The sequence below is a fragment of the Microcaecilia unicolor genome, chromosome 7, assembly GCF_901765095.1.
Source record: "Microcaecilia unicolor chromosome 7, aMicUni1.1, whole genome shotgun sequence".
NCBI classification, from domain to species: domain Eukaryota; kingdom Metazoa; phylum Chordata; class Amphibia; order Gymnophiona; family Siphonopidae; genus Microcaecilia; species Microcaecilia unicolor.
Genome location: NC_044037.1, coordinates 10,187,121 through 10,212,057, shown reverse-complemented (window position 1 = coordinate 10,212,057; position 24,937 = coordinate 10,187,121). Strand labels below are relative to the sequence as shown.

Below are 24,937 nucleotides of genomic sequence, written 5' to 3'. Positions count from 1 at the left end.
GCAAAGAGACCAGGTCCTAGTTCTGGAAGCAAACAGAATGCCAGCACCTAGGCCCTGCTGATCCCATGCAAAAAGAAAAGGATTGCAGTCCCTGGAGAAAAACAAAAGGGAGCTGAATTCCAAAGGACCTGACCCATAAAGAAATAAGCAAAGATAACACTTAAAACAAAGGCTGCTATTGCTTCAGAGCACTCAGTAATGCCTGGCTTGCTAGATTGCAAGAAGCAATTCCCTAAAGGAAATCACAGAAAAGGTGGTGCAAGATTCAACAAGAACATTAACCTTCAGGCAGGCAAACTACAGCAAACCAAACTGCATCTCTGAAAAAGGACTGATTTGGTAGGGCAAAAGGAAAGAAAATTAGGGAATGACAGAGAGAGGTTTTTTTTTTTTTTTAAGGGGGAGGGAGTGGGCAATATGTTAAGGACCCTCAACTCACCCCCCCCCCCCCCCCCCCCCAAGGCCTTTCAGATAGTGGATGTGCACTTTTGAACCTATCTGCTAGAGACTGAGAAATGACTGGCTAGGAACTGCACAGTACTATTATACAGTTCTCAAAAGTTAAATGTTCTCCGTATTCATCTGCTGGTAGATGTACAAAACCCAAATGACTGGACCAGTCTGGAGAGCTGTCAAGGAAACATGTTACATCTTATGAAGCTTTTTGCCATGATGTAATAACTATGGTGAATGTTAACAAGAAATTTGAAAGCGATTATATTCCACATATCCCAGCTTATGAACGAGGTTTATTATGGCCAGGATATGCTCAAAACTAACCTATATTTGAAGACAATGCCCATAAAACACGTATATCACAACAATAAAGAGGCAGTATTGAAGATAGTAAAATAAAAGACATATATGATTTGATGAAAACTAAGTGAAGGAGATATAGATGTAAACTTAAAAGTTTCAAATGGGAAGGAGGATGAGATGGATTATTTGACGGGAATGAGGTTTTATATCTCAATCTTGCACAAACTACTACTACTTATTTCTAAAGCGCTACTAGACTTAGACGTACACTTGCAGCTTCATTGTATGAGAACAGCTGATACTTACACATGTTGAGCTGACGTATGAAGCTCGATATGTTATTGTGCTTGAAGTACTTTGGAATTATCTCTTTTGCAAATCTTTGCTCATCCAGGATAGAGAAATTCTGGCCATTCTAGAAATTAAAAAAGAGAAACAAGGTAAAATATTTAGTATCTATAAATATTCTGATCAAATGCAATTCTTCTTTAAAAACTCGGACAGCACATTTAACACATTAATGCAATTAACACATTAAATTTTAACGTATATTAAAAATTGTAATGCATGTTGAATGGCAGGTCTTTCTCTCTCAACCACATTGATCCAGCATTGTTCAGTTTCCCAGACTAATCTGGGCTGCAGAGAATGCCTGCTGGGTCGCGGTCAGCCATGCTACAGTGGGAAGAGGCAGCTACCGAATTTGCTATGCAGTGTGGGGAAGGCAGAGCCGTGTATCTGCAACCTGAAGTAACTGCGAAGGTATGAGTCCATGGCAATATCATTGAGACCCAGAAGAAATGGCCCAATGGAATGCAAGACTGCAGCCCTTGCTTGTGGACCACGATCTCTCTCACCTGCTAGGAGGTGCGCACAAGCAGTTTGTTTGAACTGGTCTAGCAAGATTATACTGACTGGGAGGAGAGGCTGGTGGGAGGTGAGACTACTGGGACAGGCTTGGAAGGGCGGGGGGGGGGGGGGGGGGGGGGCAGGGAGAAGAGAGTCCAGAGAATGAAACTTCATTTTAATTAAATACGTTGCTCTGAGTAAGCCTGGGAAGCTTCACTGGCTACAGCACTGGAGGAGTGACCACTTTCCCCACCTCTCCCTTTAGCACCCAGAGATCTAGGCACCATCCATTGTGGTCCTGGCTCTCATGTTGGTCTTTTTGTCAACATGGCTCCTGCTTTAAAAATAGTGAAGATCACCAATCTAAGGTGCGATTCTTGCATAGATGTACAGCATTCACTGGCTTTATTTGTTGCAGAATAGTGTAATGAGCGCTATCCTGTGCAAGAGGTAAAGGCATGAAAAATACAATTTGTTCTTGTTTTTTTCCAAGAGTATCCTCCCCCCCCCCCCCCCAAAAAAAAGCTACTACTACTACAAGGCAAAAGTAGTATATGAATTTTGCTCTTAATAATTTTGCCAATGGAAGATGAATTTGTTATGATGTAAAGCCCAGGGATTCTCTTTGGTAATGTTTGAGATTAGGATCTCAGGGGTCAGCCTCGTACCATGAGACTACATCATCAATAGCAGACTATGGACTTTTCCTCCAGGAATTTGTCTAAACCTTTTTTTAAACCCACATATGCCAACTGCTGTTACCACCTCCTCCAGCAAAGAGTTCCAGAGCTTAACTATTTGTTGAGTGAAAAAATATTTCCATGTCCCCTTGTCTTTGTACTTTTGAAACGAGTTTAAAAAATTGATTTACGTCTCCTTGTTCTACACCACTCAGGATTTTGTAGCCCTCAATCGTATCTCCTCCTCATCCGTCTCTTTTTCTAGGTGAAGAGCCCTAACCTCTGTAGCCTTTCCTCATACAAGAGGAATTCCATCCCCTCTATCATTTTGGTCATTCTTCTTTGAACCTTTTCTAATTCCGCAATATCTTTTTTGAGATACAGTGACCAGAACTGAACGCAATACTAAAGGTGCGGGCGCACCATGGAGCGATAGAAAGACATTATAGTATTTTCGGTCTTATTCACCATCCCTTTCCTAATAATTCCTAGCAAATAAGTATCTGTATGTAATATATAAACCGCTTTGACTGTAACCCACACAAAGGCGATATATCAAGTCCCATTCCCCTACCAATAGCTTTACTGAACTCCTCCCAGGAATGGATCCTCAGAGGCTTAACCGAGATTGGGTGGCAAAGCCGGTGGTGGGAGGCGGGGCTAGTGCTGGGCAGACTTCTATAGTCTGTGCCCTGAAAATGGCAGATAAAATCAAGGTAAGGTATACACAAAAAGTAGCACATATGAGTTTATCTTGTTGGGCAGACTGGATGGACCGTGCAAGTCTTTTTCTGCCGTCATCTACTATGTTTGGTTTCATGTCATGAAATGAACGTTTGCACCACACTCTGGCAAGCACAACAAATTTAAATGTCTGAGCACCAACACCCCCGAGGAGATACAGAGCAGTTATTACTGTCTTTTGGGTGTGTGAAGGGCTCACTGCATCAGACCCTCCACCCCCCCTCGAGGAGATACAGAGCAGTGGGTGGCAAGAGCTGGTACTGGGAGGCGGGGATAGTGCTGGGCAGACTTATACGGTCTGTGCCAGAGCTGGTGGTTGGGAGGCGGGGCTGGTGGTTGGAAGGCGAGGATAGTGCTGGGCAGACTTGTACGATCTGTGCCAGAGCTGGTGGTTGGGAGGCGGGACTGGTGGTTGGGAGGTGGGGATAGTGCTGGGCAGACTTATACGGTCTGTGCCAGAGCCGGTGGTTGGGAGGCGGGACTGGTGGTTGGAAGGCGGGGATAGTGCTGGGCAGACTTATACGGTCTGTGCCAGAGCCGGTGGTTGGGAGGCGGGGCTGGTGGTTGGAAGGCGGGGATAGTGCTGGGCAGACTTATACGGTCTGTGCCAGAGCCGGTGGTAGGGAGGCGGGGCTGGTGGTTGGAAGGCGGGGATAGTGCTGGGCAGACTTATACGGTCTGTGCCAGAGCCGGTGGTTGGGAGGCGGGGCTGGTGGTTGGAAGGCGGGGATAGTGCTGGGCAGACTTATACGGTCTGTGCCAGAGCCGGTGGTTGGGAGGCGGGGCTGGTGGTTGGAAAGCGGGGATAGTGCTGGGCAGACTTATACGGTCTGTGCCAGAGCCGGTGGTTGGGAGGCGGGGCTGGTGGTTGGAAGGCGGGGATAGTGCTGGGCAGACTTATACGGTCTGTGCCAGAGCCGGTGGTTGGGAGGCGGGGCTGGTGGTTGGAAGGCGGGGATAGTGCTGGGCAGACTTATACGGTCTGTGCCAGAGCCGGTGGTTGGGAGGCGGGGCTGGTGGTTGGAAGGCGGGGATAGTGCTGGGCAGACTTATACGGTCTGTGCCAGAGCCGGTGGTTGGGAGGCGGGGCTGGTGGTTGGAAGGCGGGGATAGTGCTGGGCAGACTTATACGGTCTGTGCCGGAGGCGGGGATAGTGCTGGGCAGACTTATACGGTCTGTGCCCTGAAGAGCACAGGTACAAATCAAAGTAGGGTATACACAAACAGTAGCACATATGAGTTTATCTTGTTGGGCAGACTGGATGGACCGTGCAGGTCTTTTTCTGCCGTCATCTACTATGTTTTATGTTACTGTCTTTTGGGTGTGTGAAGGGCTCTATTATGCAGCAGCAGCAGCATCAGACCCGCCCCCACCCCTCGTTTCTCTTTAGGAGTCAGTTCTCTCTCTCCGCTCGCACTTTTGTTCATTCCTTACCCAGCTCCAGCAGATGACGTCGTCGTTGCTCGGATCCTCCACCAAGGTCCAGAGTTTGGTGAGGAAGGCGGGCACCAGGGGGGACAGGCCGGCGGCGCTGCTCTCCTTCATCCCTTTCTCCGTGCAGGCCGCGAGGCCCAGACCAAAGAAACGGTGGACGTCCGGGAAGGAGAGGGGGGGGGGGGGCGGAAAAGCTCGCTATAATCCCCACCCTCTCGCCTGGTGCGGTGAAAAGAAATTCCGCCCTCGTTCCGAAAGGCAGCTCCGAAGCGTCCCGGAAAACACGCGCAGGGCCAGGAACAGACCAGCAACAGCGACGATCTCACACAACAATCAACCGCCGCCGCCGTCTCGCGCCTGCGCGGATCTCGCGACCTACCTGGCGGCGCAGGCGCAATGCCGTGCATCCTCTCTCCGGAGGCCAGGACGTTCCAAGCACGGCGCACGCGCAGAAACGTGCCACCCTCCCCGCTGGACCCAACAGGAGCCGGGATGACGTCAAAACGCTGACGCCGATTATAGATTAGGCTTCCTATTATTATTATGAACATTTGTATAGCGCTACCAGGCGCACGCAGCGCTGAACACCTGACACAGAGAGACAGTCCCTGCTCGATAGAGCTTACAATCTAAAAATAATATAGACAGACAAGACAATTAAGGGCGAGGAAAGTACTGGGTGACAAAGAGCAAGGATAGGGGAATTGAGTAGTGGTTAGGAGCCAAAACATTCCATGTAGAATCTCCAATAGTAGCAACATTCCATGTTCCACTGCACTAACCACTAGGCTACTCCTCCACTAGCAACATTCCATGTAGAAGCCTGTCCTTGTGCGGCCGCGCAGGCTTCTGTGAGTCTGACGTCCTACACGTCAGACTCACAGAAACAGAAGCCTGCGCGGCCGCATTGCTCATCTGCAAGGGCAGGCTTCTACATAGAATGTTATTATTATTAACATTTGCATAGAGCTACCAGACGCACGCAGCGCTGAACACCTGACACAGAGAAACAGCTCCTGCTCAATAGAGCTTACAATCTAAAAAATACAGACAGACAAGACAATTAAGGGCGAGGGAAGTACTGGGTGAGAAGGAACAAGGATAGGAGAATTGAGTAGTGGTTAAAGGAAAAGTCCATAGACCATTATTGCATTGGACGTGGGGGAAATCCACGTCCTGGGATAACCAGCTTAAAATGTTTTGTACTTTTTTGGGATCTTACCAGGTGTTAGAGACAGGATGTTGGGCTTGATGGACCTTTGGTGTGTCCCAGTATGGCAGTATTTATGTACTCTCCTCTGCGCAGCCGTCATCCCTGTTCACCCAACAAAGCAAGCAAATTTATGAGCTGCTGCATCCTCGTTTTTCGTTCTTAATTGTTGGTGGCGTTTTTATTTGATCTCGCTTATATTTTTAAACCTGCTCGGCTTGTGCAGAATACGTATGTACACAGAGCAAGCATTGGTTTCATCGGTTAGAGTAGAGAGGTGTGGTATATATATAGTATATATAAGAGAAACATCAAAGCATTACTTTGACAGTCTGACAGAGTGGGAGGGTGGGGGTATGCATGGGGACATCAAAGCATTTCATTGATATTCTAACAGAATGGGTGTTGGTAGGTGAGAGGAGGGTAATAAACAGAGAAATAAACAGAGAAATACAGCTTTATGGTTTATAATGGGTTAGAAAACCCAGATCCTTATTAAGTCCTGTTTGTTGGGAGTCAAAATATTCAATCATTCTTACATTCCTGTATTGCTTTAAAATTACCTTTCAGTATTCTTACTATGAAATCACTGGTGCAGTGTTCTGGTCTTGTGAAGTGTTGGCCCACAGGGGTGGGGGCCTGACTGGCATTGGCTATTTTCATGTGATGTCTGTGTAGATTGAATCTTGTCTTAAGCATCTGGCCTGTTTCTCCAATATAGCATCCTTCGTTACATTTCTTACACTGAATGATATATACCATGTTGGAAGATGAGCATGTAAAATAGTCCTTTATGTTGAATATTTTTCCTTTGTGAATGATTGTGGGGTCGGTTAGAGTAGTAATTAGTTCAGAAACACCATGGACCGACCTTTACTACTACTAATACTACTAATAGCATTTGTATAGCGCTACCAGACTCATGCAGCGCTGATCACTTGACATAGAGAGACAGTCCCTCCTCAAAGAGCTTACAATCTAGGTAACCTATCCCTAAAAAGGTGAAAAAGGAGTTCCCCTCCCCCCCAAGTGAACACACGACTTACACCATGAGAGGACAGATAGACCTGATACTTTCTGGCAACAGATATACAGCAATTAGCATATCTGAGTTTTAAAAGGATTTGGACACATTTCTGGAGGAAAAGTCCATAGTCTTCTATTGAGACAGACATGGGGGAAGCCACTGCTGTCCCTCAGATTAGTAGCATGGAATCTTGCTGCTCTTTGGGTTGCTGCCAGGTACTTGTGACCTGGATTGGCCACTGTTGGAAACAGGATACTGGGCTAGATGATCCGTCAGTCTGACTCAGTATAGATATTCTTATATTATTATGTAACGTTTCAGCAACAATGTCAGTTGTCAGTTTTAACCTCAAGTGGAATATGAGCTATAATTTGTTTGTAGCCAAAGAGTACTGGGAATCGGGATGCAGCTGCAGTGAGGGAACATTTGCAGTAAAGCAGTCAGTCAGAAGACTACTACGGCCTGATGCTGAAAACTCCAGCGCTAGAGGCAAGAGTGCACATCTCGTAGCACAAGAACAACACTGAAAACTAGCTTCCCAATGGGATGCAAATTTTATGCACTCAAATAAAGCGAAGACAAGGGGGAGGAATGTGACTGACACATGCGCATAAAAGATGCACTTACTGCAAAACTCCTGTGCACATGTGCCAGGCAAAACAGGAAGTGCAAACATTTTTGCAGTTTAAATCCCTAAGAGACTCACATGAATGCACAGGAAGGCAGACGCCAATGCCTACCTCACCCCCGGCTTTGCTCGGACTTACAGCCATGTTTTGTTCTCACTATCAGCACTTCAGACTGCACAGGCTTCTTTCTCCTTTCGAAAGAAGGCAAAACCTGGCAATTTAATGTGAAAAATGCAGAAGAAATCCTCTCCTCAAAACCCTAACGCCATCCCTGACCTGGCAGTGTGTTTTTGGTGTTAACTGTTAAGGCCAGAATGAGTTTCTGCGCTGTCTTTTGAACATTCAGAATGAATACCTAATCACCTCATTTGAATCCATTCCAATGCATTTAAATACAATTTGCGCTGATCTCATCGACCTGCCAACCAGAAACACCACAAAATCAGCACGATCATACCTAAACCTCCACTACCCAAGCATCAAAGGACTCAAATATTATTATTATTAGCATTTGTATAGAGCTACCCGACGCACGCAGCGCTGAACACCTGATACAAAGAGACAATCCCTGCTCAAAAGAGCTTACAATCTAAATACAAATCCACTTATGCATCTAGCTTTTCCTACTTTAGCGCACAACTATGGAACACACTACCAAAAGTAGTAAAAACTACGCTCGACCACCCAAATTTCTGGAAAGCACTAAAGACAGACCTGTTCAGAAAAGCATACCCCACCGATCCAACATAAAAAACCTGGATACCTGCGACACAACGTAACCAAAGACCGTAATGGACATATCCTAACTCTTCCTCTCCCTCTCTAAGTTCCTTCAATTGTATTTACCACACATGTAACCCATTCTACCACAATTTCACCTCGTATTGTTCATACCTGTATTTGTTCAAACCGGAATCAGCTAACATTGAGCCTGCAAAAAGGTGGGAAAATGTGGGATACAAATGTAACAAATAAATAAATAACTCATTCTTGAGCTTTTTGTGCATCCTACGCACATGAATATATGCGCAGTTCCGGCGCTAATTGCTCCTAGCACCAGCGTTAGGTTTTGTGCATCAGGGCTCTAGATTTTGCTTAGCTACAGTAGCTCCACCCACCCTGTTCTGTGATTGGATAATTGAGGTGATTGACAGTCCTGGGATGTACAGAATTCAAGGTAGAGAGCTACAGAAGGGGTCTCCCTAGTCTGGCACAGTCAGGGAGTGACTGTCACATCAAGACTAAGGATGTCCTTACCCCCCTGGCAAAATCACAGTCTAATTAGAAATGGTCACACAGAGTGGTTTCCATTTTGAGAGCAGCATCTAAACTTCTATACTCTGCTGGTAATTTGGAAGTGCAGCCTGTGTCTCATTAGAATTTGGGAAACCTAGCAGTGCACTGTTGAAGGTCACACTGCTGCTTTTTAAGTCCATGACAGAATTAAGTTATTCACAAACTGGAAGAAAGGAGTACAGGGTTTGGATCCTGGTTCGCTCACCTCTGTACCAGGAAAAGGGATGGTGCCTTGATCAGGCATGCTGAGTTGCTTGTTTTCCCAAAACAACCATGAGTCATCAAACTGTGGTAGCCATCTTCTGACTCATTCCCATGTCATTGGAGCCTCCCTTGATGATACAGAAAACTGTTCCATCAGAAATAAGGGTGATAACATTTTATGGACTAGCTTCCCTTATATCTACATATCCAAATGGACTAGCATGGCATCACATTTGTTCACATATATGAAGTTCACTTAAGTACATAAGTATTGCCATACTGGGACAGACCAAAGGTCCATCAACCCAGCATCCTGTTTCCAACAGTGGCCAATCCAGGTCACAAATACCTGGCAAGATCCTGAAAATGTTCAATACATTTTATACTGCTTATCCCAGAAATAGTGGATTTTCCCCAAGTCCATCTTAATAATGGCTTATGGACTTTTCTTTTAGGAAGCTAGCCAAATCTTTTTTAAGCCCTGCTAAGCTAACTGCTTTTACCACATTCTCTGGTAATGAATTCCAGAGTTTAATTACACATTGAGTAAAGAAGTATTTTCTTCAATTTGTTTTAAATTTACTATTTTGAGGCTTTATCGAGTGCCCCCTAGTCCTAATATTTTTGAAAAGAGTAAACAAGCAATTCACGTCTATCTGTTCCACTCCACTCATTAAAAGTAGGCGCCTACCTTCTGTGATCTACATGTCAAGTTTTTGTATGTAGCAGGGGGATGGAAGGGGAAAGACCCCCCTCCCCCCCCAAAATGCCCCAATACATTTCTATGGGAAAAGCAGTCACAACAGCTGCAATATGCATGCTGGTCAATATTCAACTGGCTGAATTAGGTCCCGATTTTCAATGTCGGGCCATGCTGGCATGCGCTGGCTGCCAGATCTTATGTAGGTCTCACCCAATATTCAGCCAGGACCCATATAAGACACATATGCAGGCCACTCTTGGGCCTACCTTGGATACCCTTGGTGGTCTATGGCGGTGTTTCCCAAGTCGATCCTGCAGTACCCCCTTGCCAGTCAACTTTTCAGGATATCCACAATGAATATGCATGAGAGTGATTTGCATACCCTGCCTCAATTATATGCAAACCTCTTTCATGCAATATTCATTGAGGGTATCCTGAAAAGTTGACTGGCAAGGGGAGTGCTCCATGACAGACTTGGGAAACGCCGGTCTATGGAGTCCTTTGGACAAGAGCAGTGCCATTCGATCCTGCCCATCATGGCTCCAGCCTCAAAATGGCCACCGTGACCACTAGTATCTTGAGAGATTGCCGCTAGAAGTCGTGGTAGCCATTTTGAGGCCTGAGTCATGACAGAGCAGAGTGGGTGGCATTGTTCTTGCCTGTAGGACCCCCCTAGACCAGCAGGAACATCCAAGGTAGGCCCAGGAACCCAAAAAGGAGTAGGGGCTCTATTGTCTTTAGGGGGAGGAGGGGGGATTGGGATCACGGGGGAGGGGGCACCAGAGCCCCCTTATGCCACTACCTAGAAGTAAACTGGGCACCGGCCAGTATTCAGATCAGTGCCCGTGGTTAAAATTAGGACAGCTTTTCTTTCTGACTTAACTTTAGCTGCTTACTTAACAGGTTAGCAGTCCAATATCGCTCCGCCCCTGCATTAACCAGACAGTGTAGGGGCGGTTAGTGCTTTTATTCAGCGGCACCCTCCAGTTAAGCACCGCTGAACAGCAGTGGTTAGGCAGGGCAGAAGCGATTGCCTGGTTAAATTGCTTAGAATATTGGGCCCAAACACTTTTAACAGGGGCAGCCACGTTAGCCTTGCGTAACAACGTTGGCAGAAGCAGGTGGAACTTTATAACCAGTTTATTGATGCCTGAGCTTTCGAGCACCAAAGTCCACTTCATCAGATGTCTTACATGCAATAATTCACCAACAGTGATTAAGGAATCGCACCTGTCAAACTACCTTCCCCTCTCATCTCCTGTCCGGATCACAGACACACACAAATGCACCTATATTCCCAACACCACCGCCCCATGCAGACACACAGACATTTACATACATGGGGGTTGCAAAGAATTTCATGAGCCTTCCTCACTTGTGGGGCAGGGGGTCTTTTACTAAAGCTTAGCTCGCGTTATCTAGAGCAGGGACCATTTTATTCCTATGGGCTCTGCTGCAGATCAGGCGTGTAGCTAGGTGGGGCCACGGGGGCATGGGCCCCCGCAGAGTTAGCCCTGGCCCCCCTGCTTTCACCCCCCCCCCACCAGGACCCTCTCCTGCTACATTGCCCCAACCCCCGCCGCCGCCGTCAGGTACCTTTGCTGGTGGGGGTCCCCAACCCCCGCCAGCCAAAGTCCTCTTCAGCGCCGGTCTCCGGCGCGTTGCTGATCTGGATTCTGTTTCATGTCAGAAACAGAATCCAGATCAGCAAATCGCCAGACTCAGAGACCGGCGCTGAAGGGGACTTCAGCTGGCGGGGGTTGGGGACCCCTGCCAGCAAAGGTACCTGACAGCGGCAGGGGAAGGTTGGCGGTGACAAGAGGGGGGGTTGAATGGGGAGGGGCAGCAGCACCAGGGGGGGGGTCAAAAGTGGCAGGGGGTCGGCGGCGCTGGTGGGGGGGGGGCGCTAAAATGTGCCCCCTCACCTCGGGCTCTGGACCCCCCTCCCGCTGAAGTCTGGCTACACCCCTGCTGCAGATATCTCGAGCTAAGCTTTAGTAAAAGACCCCCTTGTTTCATTATTATCCTAATAGGGCAGGAGTGACTGAGGATTGCTCTTGCCTGAAGACACAGCCAGGGCCGCTGAGAGGGGGCCGGCAGGGGGGGGCAAAATTCCCCAGGCCTGGGCCTTCAAGGGGGGCCTGGCGCCAGGGTCTCTGCCTCTTGCTCCTGACAGGACTTGAGTGATCACATCCCAACAGGAGCAGGAGAGAGAAAACTCCGGCACCGGACCCCCCCTTGGAGGCTGGGGAGGGCCCGGAGCTTCCTCCAGTGCTGCTCTTCTGCCCATTGCTGAGTGGCTGCTTTTCCTCTCAGGTGCACATGCTCAGTTTTGAAACCAAGCATGCCCTGAGAGGAAAAGCAGCCGCAGGGGCAGGCAGTCAGCGCTGGAGGAAGACGTCTTCTGCTGGCGGGGCCTTGGGATCCTTGCCAGCCAAAGTATTTAGGCAGCGGCAGCAATTGGGGTGGGAGGGATTGGCAGCAGCAGTGATCAGGGGCGATCTGGGGGGGGCAGCAGCAGCCCTGCCCTGGTTCAGTCTCTAGACACAACAACTGGTAAGAGACTGGAGTGGGGGGAGGGGGGGTACAAGTTGAGAAGTTTTCGCCCTTTTTGCAGTAAAGGTTATTAATTTTGAACATTAAAAATAATGAATCTGATTGTATGAAACAAGTGATATAAACATATAGGTAAATGTTTTGATTTTCATATCTTTTGTACAATATGTGAAGGAGAGTTCATAGATTGCATATATATATATATATTAAATAATTCATATTCAAAGTTACCTTGATGATAACCTATAAAGTAAAATTAAAGCATATTAGTACTTGTGATGTATCTTCTGATATATTAAGCAACCTTAACTAAAAATTTCCATTCATAAATTTCTAGAGGCTCTTAATAACCTCTTTAGCCTTCCCTCATATGGGAGGAGTTCCATCCATCCTCTTTATCATTTTAGTTGCTCTTCTTTGAACCCTTTCTAATAGAATTGAACCAAAATGAAAAAAGGGATGGAACTCCTCCCATATGAGGGAAGGCTAAAGAGATTAGGGCTCTTTAGTGGTGTAGAACGAACGAGTGAAAGTGAATTCATTTTTAACTCTTTCAGAAAGTATGAAGACCAGGGACATTCAATAATTTTAAAACAAATAGGAGAAAATATTTTTTCACTCAAAGAATAGTTAAGCTCTGGGACTCTTTGCCAGAGGATGTGCTAACAGCGGTTAGTGTATCTGGGTTTAAAAAAAATTGGACTATGGATTTCTCCTGGAGGAGAAATCCATAGTCTGTTATTGAAATGGACATGGGGGAAGCCACTGCTTACTACTACTACTACTTATCATTTCTATAGCGCTACCGGACGTTCGCAGCGTTTCACACTTGAACATGGAGAGACAGTCCCTGCTCAGTAGAGCTTACAATCTAATTATGACAAGACAGACAGGACAAGTAAAGGGATAAGGGTTAGGACAGACAGGACGTATCAGGGATAGGGGACAGTTGAAGGTTTAGGAGTTAAAAGCAGCATCGAAATTAGTAACATGGAATGTTGCTACTCTTTGGGTTTCTGGAAGGTACTTGTGACCTGGATTGGCCACTGTTGGAAATAAAATATAAGTTTATGATATCTTGATTGCACTTGTGTGATTATCACTAGAGGTCGTGGCTGCCATTTTGAGTCCAGAGCCGGCACGAGCAGCAGCGACTGGGGATTCCTCTTTATCGCCCTACTCTAGACCACCAAGGCTTTGGTCAGGTAAGCCCGGGAGGGGGGTGGGGGGAATGGCAGGGAGGTGGAGTCCTTGGGAAGAGGGTGGGTGTGTGCACTTGGGGGATTCTTCCTGGGGGGGGGGGCTTGCAGGATGGGATATGGATGCTCTGGGGTGAAGAGTTTGGAGCAGGCGGGGGAGGTGGATGAGTCACACACGGCACGTTTTTAGCTTTGTAGGGCTCTAGTCAGGTGGTTTTTTGCTATAACCTGTGAACGTGATTCAGGAAAGGCCCTACCTATGCACTCTGATAATAAGGTAATTCCAAGCTGAAAGTTACTCCTGTATCATTTTCTTGACCAGTTAGACTTTGCCCTTTCTGCCAGCTGTGGTCTCTTTCCTGTCTGTTGCACAGAGTAATCTTTATCACTCAGGAAAATGTGTGTTGAATGCTCCCTACCAGCTACTTGGATCTGAAGTCTCTCTAGGCAAGTAACTTTACTGAACGTTTCTTTTTCAATTTATTTTTACTTCTGAAAATACACAGAAGAAACAAAAAAGCACTTTTAGGTGTATTTTGAAGACAAAGACCACAAGAGTTTATTCCTTTCTGTCTTATTGACGACTACGTTTCCTTTCTCTTCTTCTTGTTTCCCTATTTTGATATTGCATAATTGTTACTTGCTTTTACGTATTTATTTGTGTATTTATTAATTCTTATATCCCACAATTATCCAGAAACAAGTTTCAGTTCACTGTGGCTTACAATTAACAGTTAGGAAAAATTACAGTTGTGTTGAACAGTTGCATAGCAGTAATGAACGTTAAGTTACAGATTCACCAACCATAACATTTCTTGAAAAGGTAGGTTTTTAATTCTTTTCTGAAATGAAGGTCATTTGTAATGCTTCTTGTGTCCTTGGGAACTGAATTCCACCCTTTAGAACCCAAATAGCAGAAGGGCGTATCTGAGGTTCGGCGGTAGGGGGGGCAGGGGCTAGAGTGAGGGGGCACATTATAGCCCCCCCTGGCCGCCGCCTCCCCCCTACCGCCGTCAACCCTCCCCCGCTGGAGGGATCCAGCTTTCACAGCATGAGGATGAAGAACTTAAACAAGACCTCGGCTGGGCTGGGGGGGGGGGGGGGGTTGGGGTCCCCCGCCAGCTGAAGCAATATTTAAAAAAACCGGCAGGAGGAAGCGGATCTCGGGGGTAGGTGATGGCAGTAGGCGGGGAAAGGGTTGACGGCGGTAGGCGGGTTGACGGCGGTAGGGGGGTCCAGGGCGAAATCTGCGGGGGCCCAGGCCCCTGTGGCCCCACGCAGATACGCCCCTGGTATAAATAGACTTGTAAATTTCTACAGTTGGGCAAATGAAGTAGTAAAATAACCTCTAGTTCCAGGACTCACATTTCTTGTTGATAACTCGATCAAATCTGACATGTATTCAGGAGACATTCCGAGTGCTAGTTTTGAAAAATAATTTGGCTTTAATTGGGAGCTGGTGTAGCATTACAAGCAATGGGGGTTACTCTTTCATATTTTGACTTTTTGAATATCAATCTCGCTGCCATGTTTTCAGTGGTCTGCAGTGATTTTAGTATGTTTTCTTTGCACCCCATATTGGGCTCTTTTTACTGAATTGTGGGGAAAAGGGCCCTGCGGTAGTTTTTAAATATTTTGTTAGTTTACATATTTTGTCAGTCTATACATAATCTTTATTATTATTTTAACTGTGGTTTTTAAATGTTATGCTATTTTGTTTTATAGCCCCTGACGCAGCCCTGTTGGGCGAAACACGGCCAGTGTCGGGCTGATTTGTCTATTTGGTTGTCATTCAATAAACTATTTTCTTTGATTGATCTGCTTTTTTTCTCCCTCCATCTTGGAGTTTGCAGATCGTTTGCTTTGCTGTTTTCTTATCACCAGATAAAGCTTGGCCATTTAGACTGTTTTTTAAAAACAGAGATAAATTGTTTCTTGGATTAAAAGTAGATTTATTCCCAGATGTTTCGAAAGAGACTCAAAAGAGAAGAGGACAATTTCTTTTGTTAAAATCAGCAGTTCTTCAATTAGGTGCTGTATTTGATTTAAGATTTCCTTGCAAATGTGTGATTCGACATAATTTGATAAAATATGTTTTTTTTTCAGAACCCTCACAATTAACATCTTTCATAGCCTCTAAAAACACAACAGGAGTAAAATAAGATAATTCACTGTCTTTTCTTGGTGTTAATTGAATTGTCTAATAATAGTTTTTCCTTGGATGCCTCCTGAGAAATGTTTCTTGGATCCTCACTCTAGTGGACTTGAGTAATATATTTCTTATTATTTTTTTTTCATATTATATTGTAAAATGTTTTTTCTTTAGAAATATTTACTTTTCTTATTCAAGTGTATAATCTTGAAATACCTTGTAAATTGAATAAAAAAAGATAAGCGCTCACTTTTTGTGACTGTTTTCGCATGACACTAATGTGTTGAAGGTTGTTTTGGATGTGACCAGCTCTTTGTTTCATTTTGTTTGCACGCTTCAATTTTTGAGCAACATTGGAGGTTTCTTTGACCGATGATTAATGTATTAACGGTGTGCATGTGGATTAGCTGACACAGCGGTCCGGTTTCATATACAGTGGTTTGCCACAGTTGTATGAGGTCTTTTTCCTCTTTTATTTTTTTCAAAAAAAGTGAGAGTGCCAGTACAACAATTCACTGCATGTTTTGGGTTATCCTTATTATTATCTAGGGAGAGAATCTGATCTGTTTGTGATTTTGACCTTGTTTATCTCAGTGGTGACCAAATTTGTCCTTGGGGAACTCTAGCTAGTCAGGTTTTCAGGATATCTTTAATGACTATTTATGAGTTAGATTTGCAAGCAATGGAGACAGTGCATGTAAATCTAACTTATGAATATTCATTTGCAAGCAATGGAGACAGTGCATGGAAATCTAACTTATGAATATTCATTTGCAAGCAATGGAGACAGTGCGTGCAAATCTAACTTATGAATATTCATTTGCAAGCAGTGGAGACAGTGCATGCAAATCTAACTTATGAATATTCATTTGCAAGCAATGGAGACAGTGCGTGGAAATCTAACTTATGAATATTCATTTGCAAGCAGTGGAGACAGTGCATGCAAATCTTACTCAAGAATATTCATTTGCAAGCAATGGAGACAGTGCATGGAAATCTAACTTATGAATATTCATTTGCAAGCAGTGGAGACAGTGCATGCAAATCTAACTTATGAATATTCATTTGCAAGCAATGGAGACAGTGCGTGCAAATCTAACTTATGAATATTCATTTGCAAGCAGTGGAGACAGTGCATGCAAATCTAACTTATGAATATTCATTTGCAAGCAATGGAGACAGTGCGTGCAAATCTAACTTATGAATATTCATTTGCAAGCAATGGAGACAGTGCGTGCAAATCTAACTTATGAATATTCATTTGCAAGCAGTGGAGACAGTGCATGCAAATCTAACTTATGAATATTCATTTGCAAGCAATGGAGACAGTGCATGGAAATCTAACTTATGAATATTCATTTACAAGCAGTGGAGACAGTGCATGCAAATCTAACTTATGAATATTCATTTGCAAGCAATGGAGACAGTGCGTGCAAATCTAACTTATGAATATTCATTTGCAAGCAGTGGAGACAGTGCGTGCAAATCTTACTCAAGAATATTCATCGCGGATATCCTGAAAACCTGACTGACTGGGATTCCCCCAGAACAGAACGTCTAACATGTCTTTTTCTTTCTCTCTCTCTAACCAGCTAGTCATAGGGCAGGAATTTCACAGAAACACCCACCTCCCCATCTACCTATGACTCCAGAACGCACCATTCTTTAGAGTTGGTTGGATGGGGACACTGCAGTTCTATCAGACTCTAGTTTATGTGCATTTGCTCTTACTGTGCTTAACGGAAGGAACCACGAGAGTCTATTATCTGGGAATCCGTGAAGTGGAATGGGATTATGCGCCATCAGGGAAAAATGTCATCATGGGCCTCAACACTACAGAGGACTCGTAAGTTCAGTCTTTTAGGCTTCGTTTGTTTTACTTTCAGAAAGGGGCTCTTATGAAATAGCAGAGATGTACATGCAAATAACAAGCAGGCATGCCGAACTATGGCGGCTAGTTTACTCTTTCCAAAAATATTAGGACTAGGGGACACGCGCCAGAGAATGTGGTAAAGGCAGTTAGCTTAACAGGGTTTAAAAAAGGTTTGGATAGATTCCTCAAAGAAAAGTCTGGTTCAGCCAGCAGCAGCAGCAATTCTTACATGCTGACAGTGATTCCTTGAAAGATGCTGCATGGGGGGTGGTGGGGAGAGGGAAATATTGTTGGACATGGGGTACAGGAATAATTGTTGGACATGGGGGGAGGGAGGGAGAGATGCTGCACGGGAGAGGGAAAGAGGGAGAATTGTTGGATGTAAAGTAGGGGAGAGGGAGGGAGGGAGGGAGGGAGGAGATACTACAAAGGAAGGGTGGAGGACAAGAGAGGAAGAAATGTTTGACCTGGGAGGGAGGGGATGGAGGGAGAGATGTTGCACAGGGAAAACAGGGATGAGAGAGGGAGAAATGTTGGACATGGTGGTGAGGGGAAGGAGAGATGGAGAGATCCTGCATGGGGGAGAGAGAGATGTTAGACGGATACAAGGGAGAGAGAGAGAGAGAGAGAGATGTTGGACAATGGGAGGGAAGGAAGAGGAAAAAGAGAGGGATCAATGTTAGTCGAGAGGGTAGAGAAGAGGGAAGGAGAGATGCTGCACAGGAGGAAGTGGGAGAAGGAGGGAGATCTAGGGGCAGAAGGGAGTAGGGGAGAGATGCTGTACTATGGGTATGAGGGAGAAATGCTGAACCATGAGGGAAGAGAGAAGGGACAGGAATATGCTGGGAGGGGGTGGAGTGGAAGGGAGAGGGAGAGAGAGATGTCACGCTACGAGGGTGGGGAGGGGAGAAAGAGGAAGTAGATGCTGGGCTACAAGGGTAGAGTGAGGGAGGGAGACATTGGGAATGGTGGAACCATGTGGGAGAGATCAAGGGGAGGGTGGCAAGGAAATGAATGAGAGGAGGATAGTGATTACAGGGGGTAGAAATATGGTAATGGGGACTAGGCTTGATTCTTTTCCCACTGCAGCTGTTTGTGACTCTGGGCAAATCACATAACCCTTCATTGCCCCAGGTACATAATAAGTACCTGTATATAATATATAAGCTGATTTGATTGCAATAAGTAAACTGATTTGATAACTCACCCTAAGGTGTATCATGAATTGAAAGCATGCCCGATGGACCTTCATAACCTTTCCTGTTTTATTTAACAGAGAAGCCACTGTGTTCCTCCAGCAGGGACTGAACAAGGTGGGGAACATTTACTGGAAGGCAGTTTATAAGCAGTACACAGATGAGACATACAGTGTGGAGGTCCTAAAGCCTGCCTGGTTGGGGTTTTTGGGACCCATCCTAAGGGCTGAGGTGGGTGATGTCATTTCAGTGCACCTGAAGAATTTCGCCAGCAGGCCGTTCAACATACATCCTCATGGCGTCTCCTATGAGAAAGAGTCTGAAGGTAAAGAGGCAGCTGTAGCGGATTTATGTAACAATAAATAATACTGTGACAATACGGCTGAATAGGGTTGTTTGCATGGCCAGGAGAATCTGTAGCTTCTATTCTGAAAAATAACATCCTCCCCAGTCAAATACATGAGCAAGTGTTGGAGATACTCAGCCCGTTGCAGAAAGGATTTTCAGGTGAGCCCCGAGTCCATCTCTGTCTCCTGCAGATCTAGTCAAGGAATAAGTATAAATAATTTCTATAGCGCTACCAGTCGTACGCAGCGCTTCACAATTGAACATGAAGAAAAGACAGTCCCTGCTCAAAAGAGCTTACAATCTAAAACAGGACAGACAGACAGAACCAATAAGGGTAGGACAGACAGAAGGACACATAGGGAAAGGGACTATTGAAGAGAGGAAGACAAGATAAAGGTTACGAGCAGGTGAAGTATATAGTAACATATAAAAACATGGTGGGGCCCAGGGCCGCCGAGAGACTGGGCCGGGCACGAGCAAGGCCGCCCCCCACCCGAGGTTGTCGCCGTTGCCGCTGCCCCCCCTCCACCCACCCCCCTCCGTCCACCACCGGGCCAGGCCCCCTGAATCCAAATTATAGCGCCTCACCTTGCTCCGTGTGAAAGCGCAGCAGTGGCAGTCTGCAGATCGCCTCCCTTCCCTCCCTGTGTCCCGCCCTCGTGGAAGTTACGTCAGACGAGGGCGGGACGCAGGGAGGGAAGGCCCGAAGGGAAGCAATCTGCAGACCGCCGCTGCTGCGCTTTCACACGGAGCGAGGTGGTGAGGCGCTGTGATTTGAATGGAGGAGGCCCGGCCCGGTGGCAGTCAATCGATGGAGCCGAGGGCGGGCGGGTTAGACTGTGGCACCGGGCCCCCCTTGGAGGCCTGGGGCCGGGGAATTTTGTCCCCCCCCCTGCCCCCCCTCTCGGCAGCCCTGGTGGGGCCTTTTTGAAAGGACATCCAAGTCAGAATAGAGATGTCCAGATCAGAACGTCCCAAACGGATGTACTACTACTACTTAACATTTCTAGAGCGCTACTAGGGTTACGCAGCGCTGTACAAATTAATAACTAAGCACGGTCCCTGCTCAGAAGAGCTTATAATCTAAAGGACGAAATGTCAAGTTGGGGTAGTCTACATTTCCTGAGTAGAGGTGTTGTGATTAGGTGCCGAAGGCGACATTGAAGAGGTGGGCTTTGAGCATTGATTTGAAGATGGGTAGGGAGGGGGCCCGGCATATGTGCTCAGGGAGTTTGTTCCAAGCATGGGGTGAGGCGAGGCAGAAAGGGCGGAGCCTGGAGTTGGCGGTGGTGGAGAAGGGTGCTGAGAGGAGGGATTTATCCTGTGAGCGGAGGTTTCGGGTATGAACGTAAGGGGAGATGAGGGTAGAGAGGTAAGGAGGGGCTGCAGATCGAGTGCATTTGTAGGTTAGTAGGAGAAGCTTGAACTGTATGCGGTACCTAATCAGAAGCCAGTGCAGTGACTAGAGGAGAGGGGTGATATGAGTATATCGGTCCAGGCGGAAGATAAGACGTGCAGCCGAGTTCTGAACGGACTGAAGGGGGGATAGATGGCTAATTGGGAGGCCAGTGAGGAGTAGGTTGCAGTAGTCAAGGCGAGAGGTAATGAGAGAGTGGATGAGAGTTCGGGTGGTGTGCTCAGAGAGGAAGGGGCGAATTTTGCATGTCCATCTCTCATGTATTTTTGAACAGGATAATACAGCCTGTTAGAAAACATGTGAGATGGATGTTCATGGGCTGGAAACATCCAGCATGATCATCCATTTTACAAACTGAAACATCAAAATTTTGAACGGGGAAGGTGGGGTGAAATAAGGGACATAGATGTCTCTATAGCAAAATTCTTATAAAATGGCTAAGCAACGTCCAGTGGCGTACCTAGCGTATTTGACACCTGGGGCCGATCATTTTTTAACACCTCCTCCTCTATATGAAAATATTATTTTTTTAGTAATAATCTAAGAGTCACACAACAAGGGTGTATCTAGGAAAGGCAGCATCTTAAACACTGCAGTGAGCACTAGAACATCAATACACCCCATTGTAAAACTAACCAAGACATTAGTAAAAATGATTCTGCCAACAGAAAACCATGTCTTTTTCACAAATATAGAACACTGATACATTCTCACCAAGTATAGAATAAGTAACCAGCAAACTAAAATTAAACTGAACCCCTAAGAGGCCAGATCCCGCATACAATGCAACACCATCGAAACAGTGATGCATGACCCCTAGTACTGTGCAAAATATAAAGACAGCAGACATAAATTTGAAAAACTGACAAATACCAATCACCACTTTACAAATTAGCAAATAGAAATAAAACAAAAAACAAGATAATACAATTTTATTGGACTAATACATTTTTCAATTAGCTTTCAGAGGCCAAAACCTCCTTCCTCGGGTCAGTACAGTATACTGCTGTTACAGTCCTGTCCTGACCTAAGGATGGAGGTTTCGGTCTCTGAGTTAGTCAAAAATGTATTAAAATTAGTCCAACAAAAAGATCACCTTATTTTCATTTTCTATTTATCGCCACAGTACTACTTTATTCTAAAGCAAATCAATCTTTTTTTCTACCTTTGTCGTCTCTGGTTTCTGCTTTCCTCGTCTTCTCTTCACTCTCTCCCTCCCATCCAGCATCTGCTCTCTTTCTCTCTCTCCCTTCCATCCACTGTCTGCCCTCTCCCCCTTTCCATATGGTGTCTGCCAGCTTTCTCTGCCCCTTCCATCCACTGCCTGCCTTTTCTTTCCCTTCTATCCAGCATGTGCCTCCCTCTCTCCTTTTTATATGATGCATCCCAGCATCGCCCCTTCTCGCCGTCTTTCTCTCTCCACTCTCTGTTCCCCATCCATGTCCATCTTCTGCTTATCTCCTGTCTATTTGATTTTTTTCTCTCCATGTTCACTGTCATCCCCTCTTACTCCCCTTCTCTCCTATCCATAACCTCCCCTCTGTGTCTCTGTCCCTATTCCCCCATATTCAGCATTTGCTCTGTGTCCCCATCCCTTCCCATGTTCTTCACCCTTCCCTCTCTCCTGCACTCCAAATCCAGGGCCAGTATCTCTCTCCCCTGCTTCATAGTACTACATCCTGTTCTCCCCCTCCCCTGATCCAGCTTTTTCCCAGTCTCCTCTCCCTCATGCATCCCACCTTTCTCTTCCCTCCCCTTCTTGCTTCCCTTAGACTAGCATCACTCTCACTCCTTTCTCCACCCCCCCTTTTTCCCATTCCCCTGCCATTGCTTTCCTTCCTCTCTCCACCACCCTTTCCCCTTAGGTCTGGCATCGCAGTCTCCACCCCCTCTTCCCCTTAGATGTGGCATCACACCCTCCTCTCTCCACCTCCCTTTCCCTTTGGTCTGGCTGGCTGACACCGCTTTCCCCCCCCCCCCCCCCGGACTAGTGTGGTATCTCTCTCTCCCTCCTCACTCCATGCCCGCTCCACTCCTGCACGTCTTTAAACTTTGAGGCTTCTGGAAGCAGCATCCGCAATGTAAGCGCTGCCTTATGCCTGCCCCGGAAGCACCCTCTATACAGCTTCCTGTGTAGGCGGGACGCTGTCCAGAGAAGGGTTCCAGGGCTGGCCGAAGGCAGCGCTTACATTGCGGATGCTGCTGCCAGAAGCCTCGAAGTTTAAAGACGTGCAGGAGTGGAGCGGGCGTTGAGCGAGAAGGGGAAGAGTGATACCACACTAGTCAGGGGATGGATGGGGGGGGAAGGACACCCATGCAGCACCGCACCGGGGGGGGGGGGGGGGTTAAAGACAGCAGTACCGCACCAGTCGGGGGGGGGGGGGGGGGGGAGGAAGACATCCATGGCAGCACCCCCTCACGAGCTGCACCCAGGGCGGTCCGCCCCCACCGCCCTGCCCTCGGTACGCCACTGGCAACGTCCATGCAGAGCAGAGGGGCAGCCTAATGCGGTGGACTGTAAACCAAGGGACCCAAGTTCAAATCCCACTTTAACTCTTTGGTTTTGTAATTGTGAGCCCTCCAGGAAGAGAAAAATAGCTATTGTACCTGAATGTACACACTTCAGTAGCCTTCAGGCTTCCAGGTGGCTTATATATTTCATTAGAGTGGGTATTTTTCTACACCTGGAGGGCTCATTGTTAAAAAAAAAAAGAAGTGTGATTCAGTGGCGTTCCTAGGGGGGGCTGACACCCGGGGCGGATCGCCGATGCGCCCCGCCCCCTCCGGGTGCAGCGCCCCCCCGGAACAGCGCGACGCCCCCCCCCCCCCAGCGAAACCCTCCCCCCCGATCCACTGGCGAAAGAACCCCCCCCCGGGTGCATGCCGCTGGGGGGGGGGGGGGTGCCGCGCGCCTGCCGGCTCTTCATTTTCATGCTCCCTCTGCCCCGGAACAGGAAGTAACCTGTTCTGGGGCAATGGGAGCATGAAAACGAAGAGCCGACAGGCGCGCGGCACCCCCCAGCGTATAGGCTGCATCAGGGGCAATGAAAACGACCTGGTGTGAAACTACAAACTTCACCAATGCTGATTACAAATGTGTCTCTTCTTACTCATTCGCGACTTTTGTTGGCGTTTTTTAGTGACCTGAGAATTGTCATTCTCCTTTAAAGGGTTGCTATAATTGAACCTGTTCACATTTGTAAGACCCCTGATGCAGGCGGTTTCACCGAAACACAGACTGTGTCGGGTCTGATAAATAAAGTTCTGAGTTGATGCCCTAACCTTGAAAGGCCCTTTGTACTTTTGTGTTTGGTTAAAGACCAAACTGTAATCGCGGGCATCATCAGTCATAAAAACCTCCACCTCCCTTTACAACGTTTTATTTTTTTAAATCTTTCTTTTAATTGTTATTCAATTATTTAACCTTGGCCCTCAATGTCTTATCTTATTTCAAAATGTCAAAAATAGCAACTTAGCTTCACGGGTCTGTGCTTTTGTTTCAGCCATGTTTGGTCTTCTTTTAAGCAAGTCCCTGTTTTGCTCTCTCTAAAGCCAAAACTTCAGTTAGATGTACAACTCCTTTCCCCAGGGTTGATTTAAGGTCCCCTGTCAGGCCTTCTTCTGTATTTCCTCATCATTCTCAATAGCTTATTTTATTTAATGGGATTGATTAACCATCTTTACGAAGAGATTCACCCAAGGTAGTGTACAGCAGGTACAGTTTAACATAAAATTCTTCTACTACTGGAGAATATAGCGATTTTCGAAGCAGAAAAATGTCTATCTTTTGTTTTGAAAATGGCCGGCTGCTAGATGTTTTTGTGCTCAGTATGTCTATCTTTTATGGACCATTAAAAAAAAAAAATCCAAGGGAAAAATGCAGAAAAAGAAGACATTGGGATATTTGGGGGGGGGGGGGGGGGGGGGGAGTCAGCATTCTTAGTAGACTGGCCACATAGACATCCACAAAGCAAGGAGTAGGAAAGGTAGGCTCTTCTCAAGAAACCGGAGATGACGTATGTAGAAAATCAAATCTTTATTCAATCGAAAACACTGACATACTTGACTCTGACTCGACACAGCTGTGTTTCGGCATCAAAACACGCCTTCATCAGGAGTCTTATGAAATACAGTTTGTAGTATGTATTCAATAGTCAGCTGTATGATGATTGTAGTGTCAGATGTGACTATCATCCTTTCACTTTGGCAAGAGCTGAGATATCCATGGGTTCCACTTCCAGGTTCTCCTCTCTCTCTTTCTCCCCACCGGGAATTTAATATATGCTGATTAAAGTGGAGGGGTGGCTGGAGGGGGGGGGGCAGGGGAGAGAGGAGATTCGCTGGGTGGCTGGAGGGGGAGCAGGAGAGATAGGACAATCACTGGGTGGCTGGAGGGGGGCAGGGGAGAGAGGAGAATTGCTGGGTGGCTTGAGAGGGGGCAGGGGAGAGAGGAGAATTGCTGGGTGGCTGGAGGGGGTAGGGGAGAGAGGAGAATCGCTGGGTGGCTGGGGGAGGGACAGGGGAGAGAGGAGAATTGCTGGGTGGCTGGAGGGGGGGCAGGGAGAGAGGAGATTCGCTGGGTGGCTGGAGGGGGAGCAGGGGAGATAGGACAATCGCTGGGTGGCTGGAGGGGGGCAGGGGAGAGAGGAGAATTGCTGGG

The 24,937-nt window shown here is 46.7% G+C and overlaps 2 protein-coding genes across 2 annotated transcripts in view; one reads left to right on the top strand and one right to left on the bottom strand.

Annotated features, from left to right (window-relative positions):
• The window catches only part of LOC115474338 (heat shock factor protein 3-like), a 38,066-nt gene extending 33,221 nt beyond the window's left edge, over positions 1-4,845 (bottom strand). The window contains exons 1-2 of the mRNA XM_030209782.1: positions 4,468-4,845; positions 1,066-1,174 (exon numbers count right to left, since the gene is read on the bottom strand). Of these exons, the coding sequence (XP_030065642.1) occupies positions 1,066-1,174; positions 4,468-4,578 (220 nt within the window). The 5' untranslated portion in view covers positions 4,579-4,845. The remainder of the gene's footprint in view (positions 1-1,065; positions 1,175-4,467) is intronic.
• A 12,194-nt stretch (positions 4,846-17,039) lies between these two features.
• HEPH (hephaestin) overlaps positions 17,040-24,937 on the top strand; it is a 93,876-nt gene continuing 85,978 nt past the window's right edge. The window contains 2 exon segments of the mRNA XM_030210270.1: positions 17,040-17,289; positions 18,593-18,837. Coding sequence (XP_030066130.1) covers positions 17,123-17,289; positions 18,593-18,837 — 412 coding nt within the window. The 5' untranslated portion in view covers positions 17,040-17,122.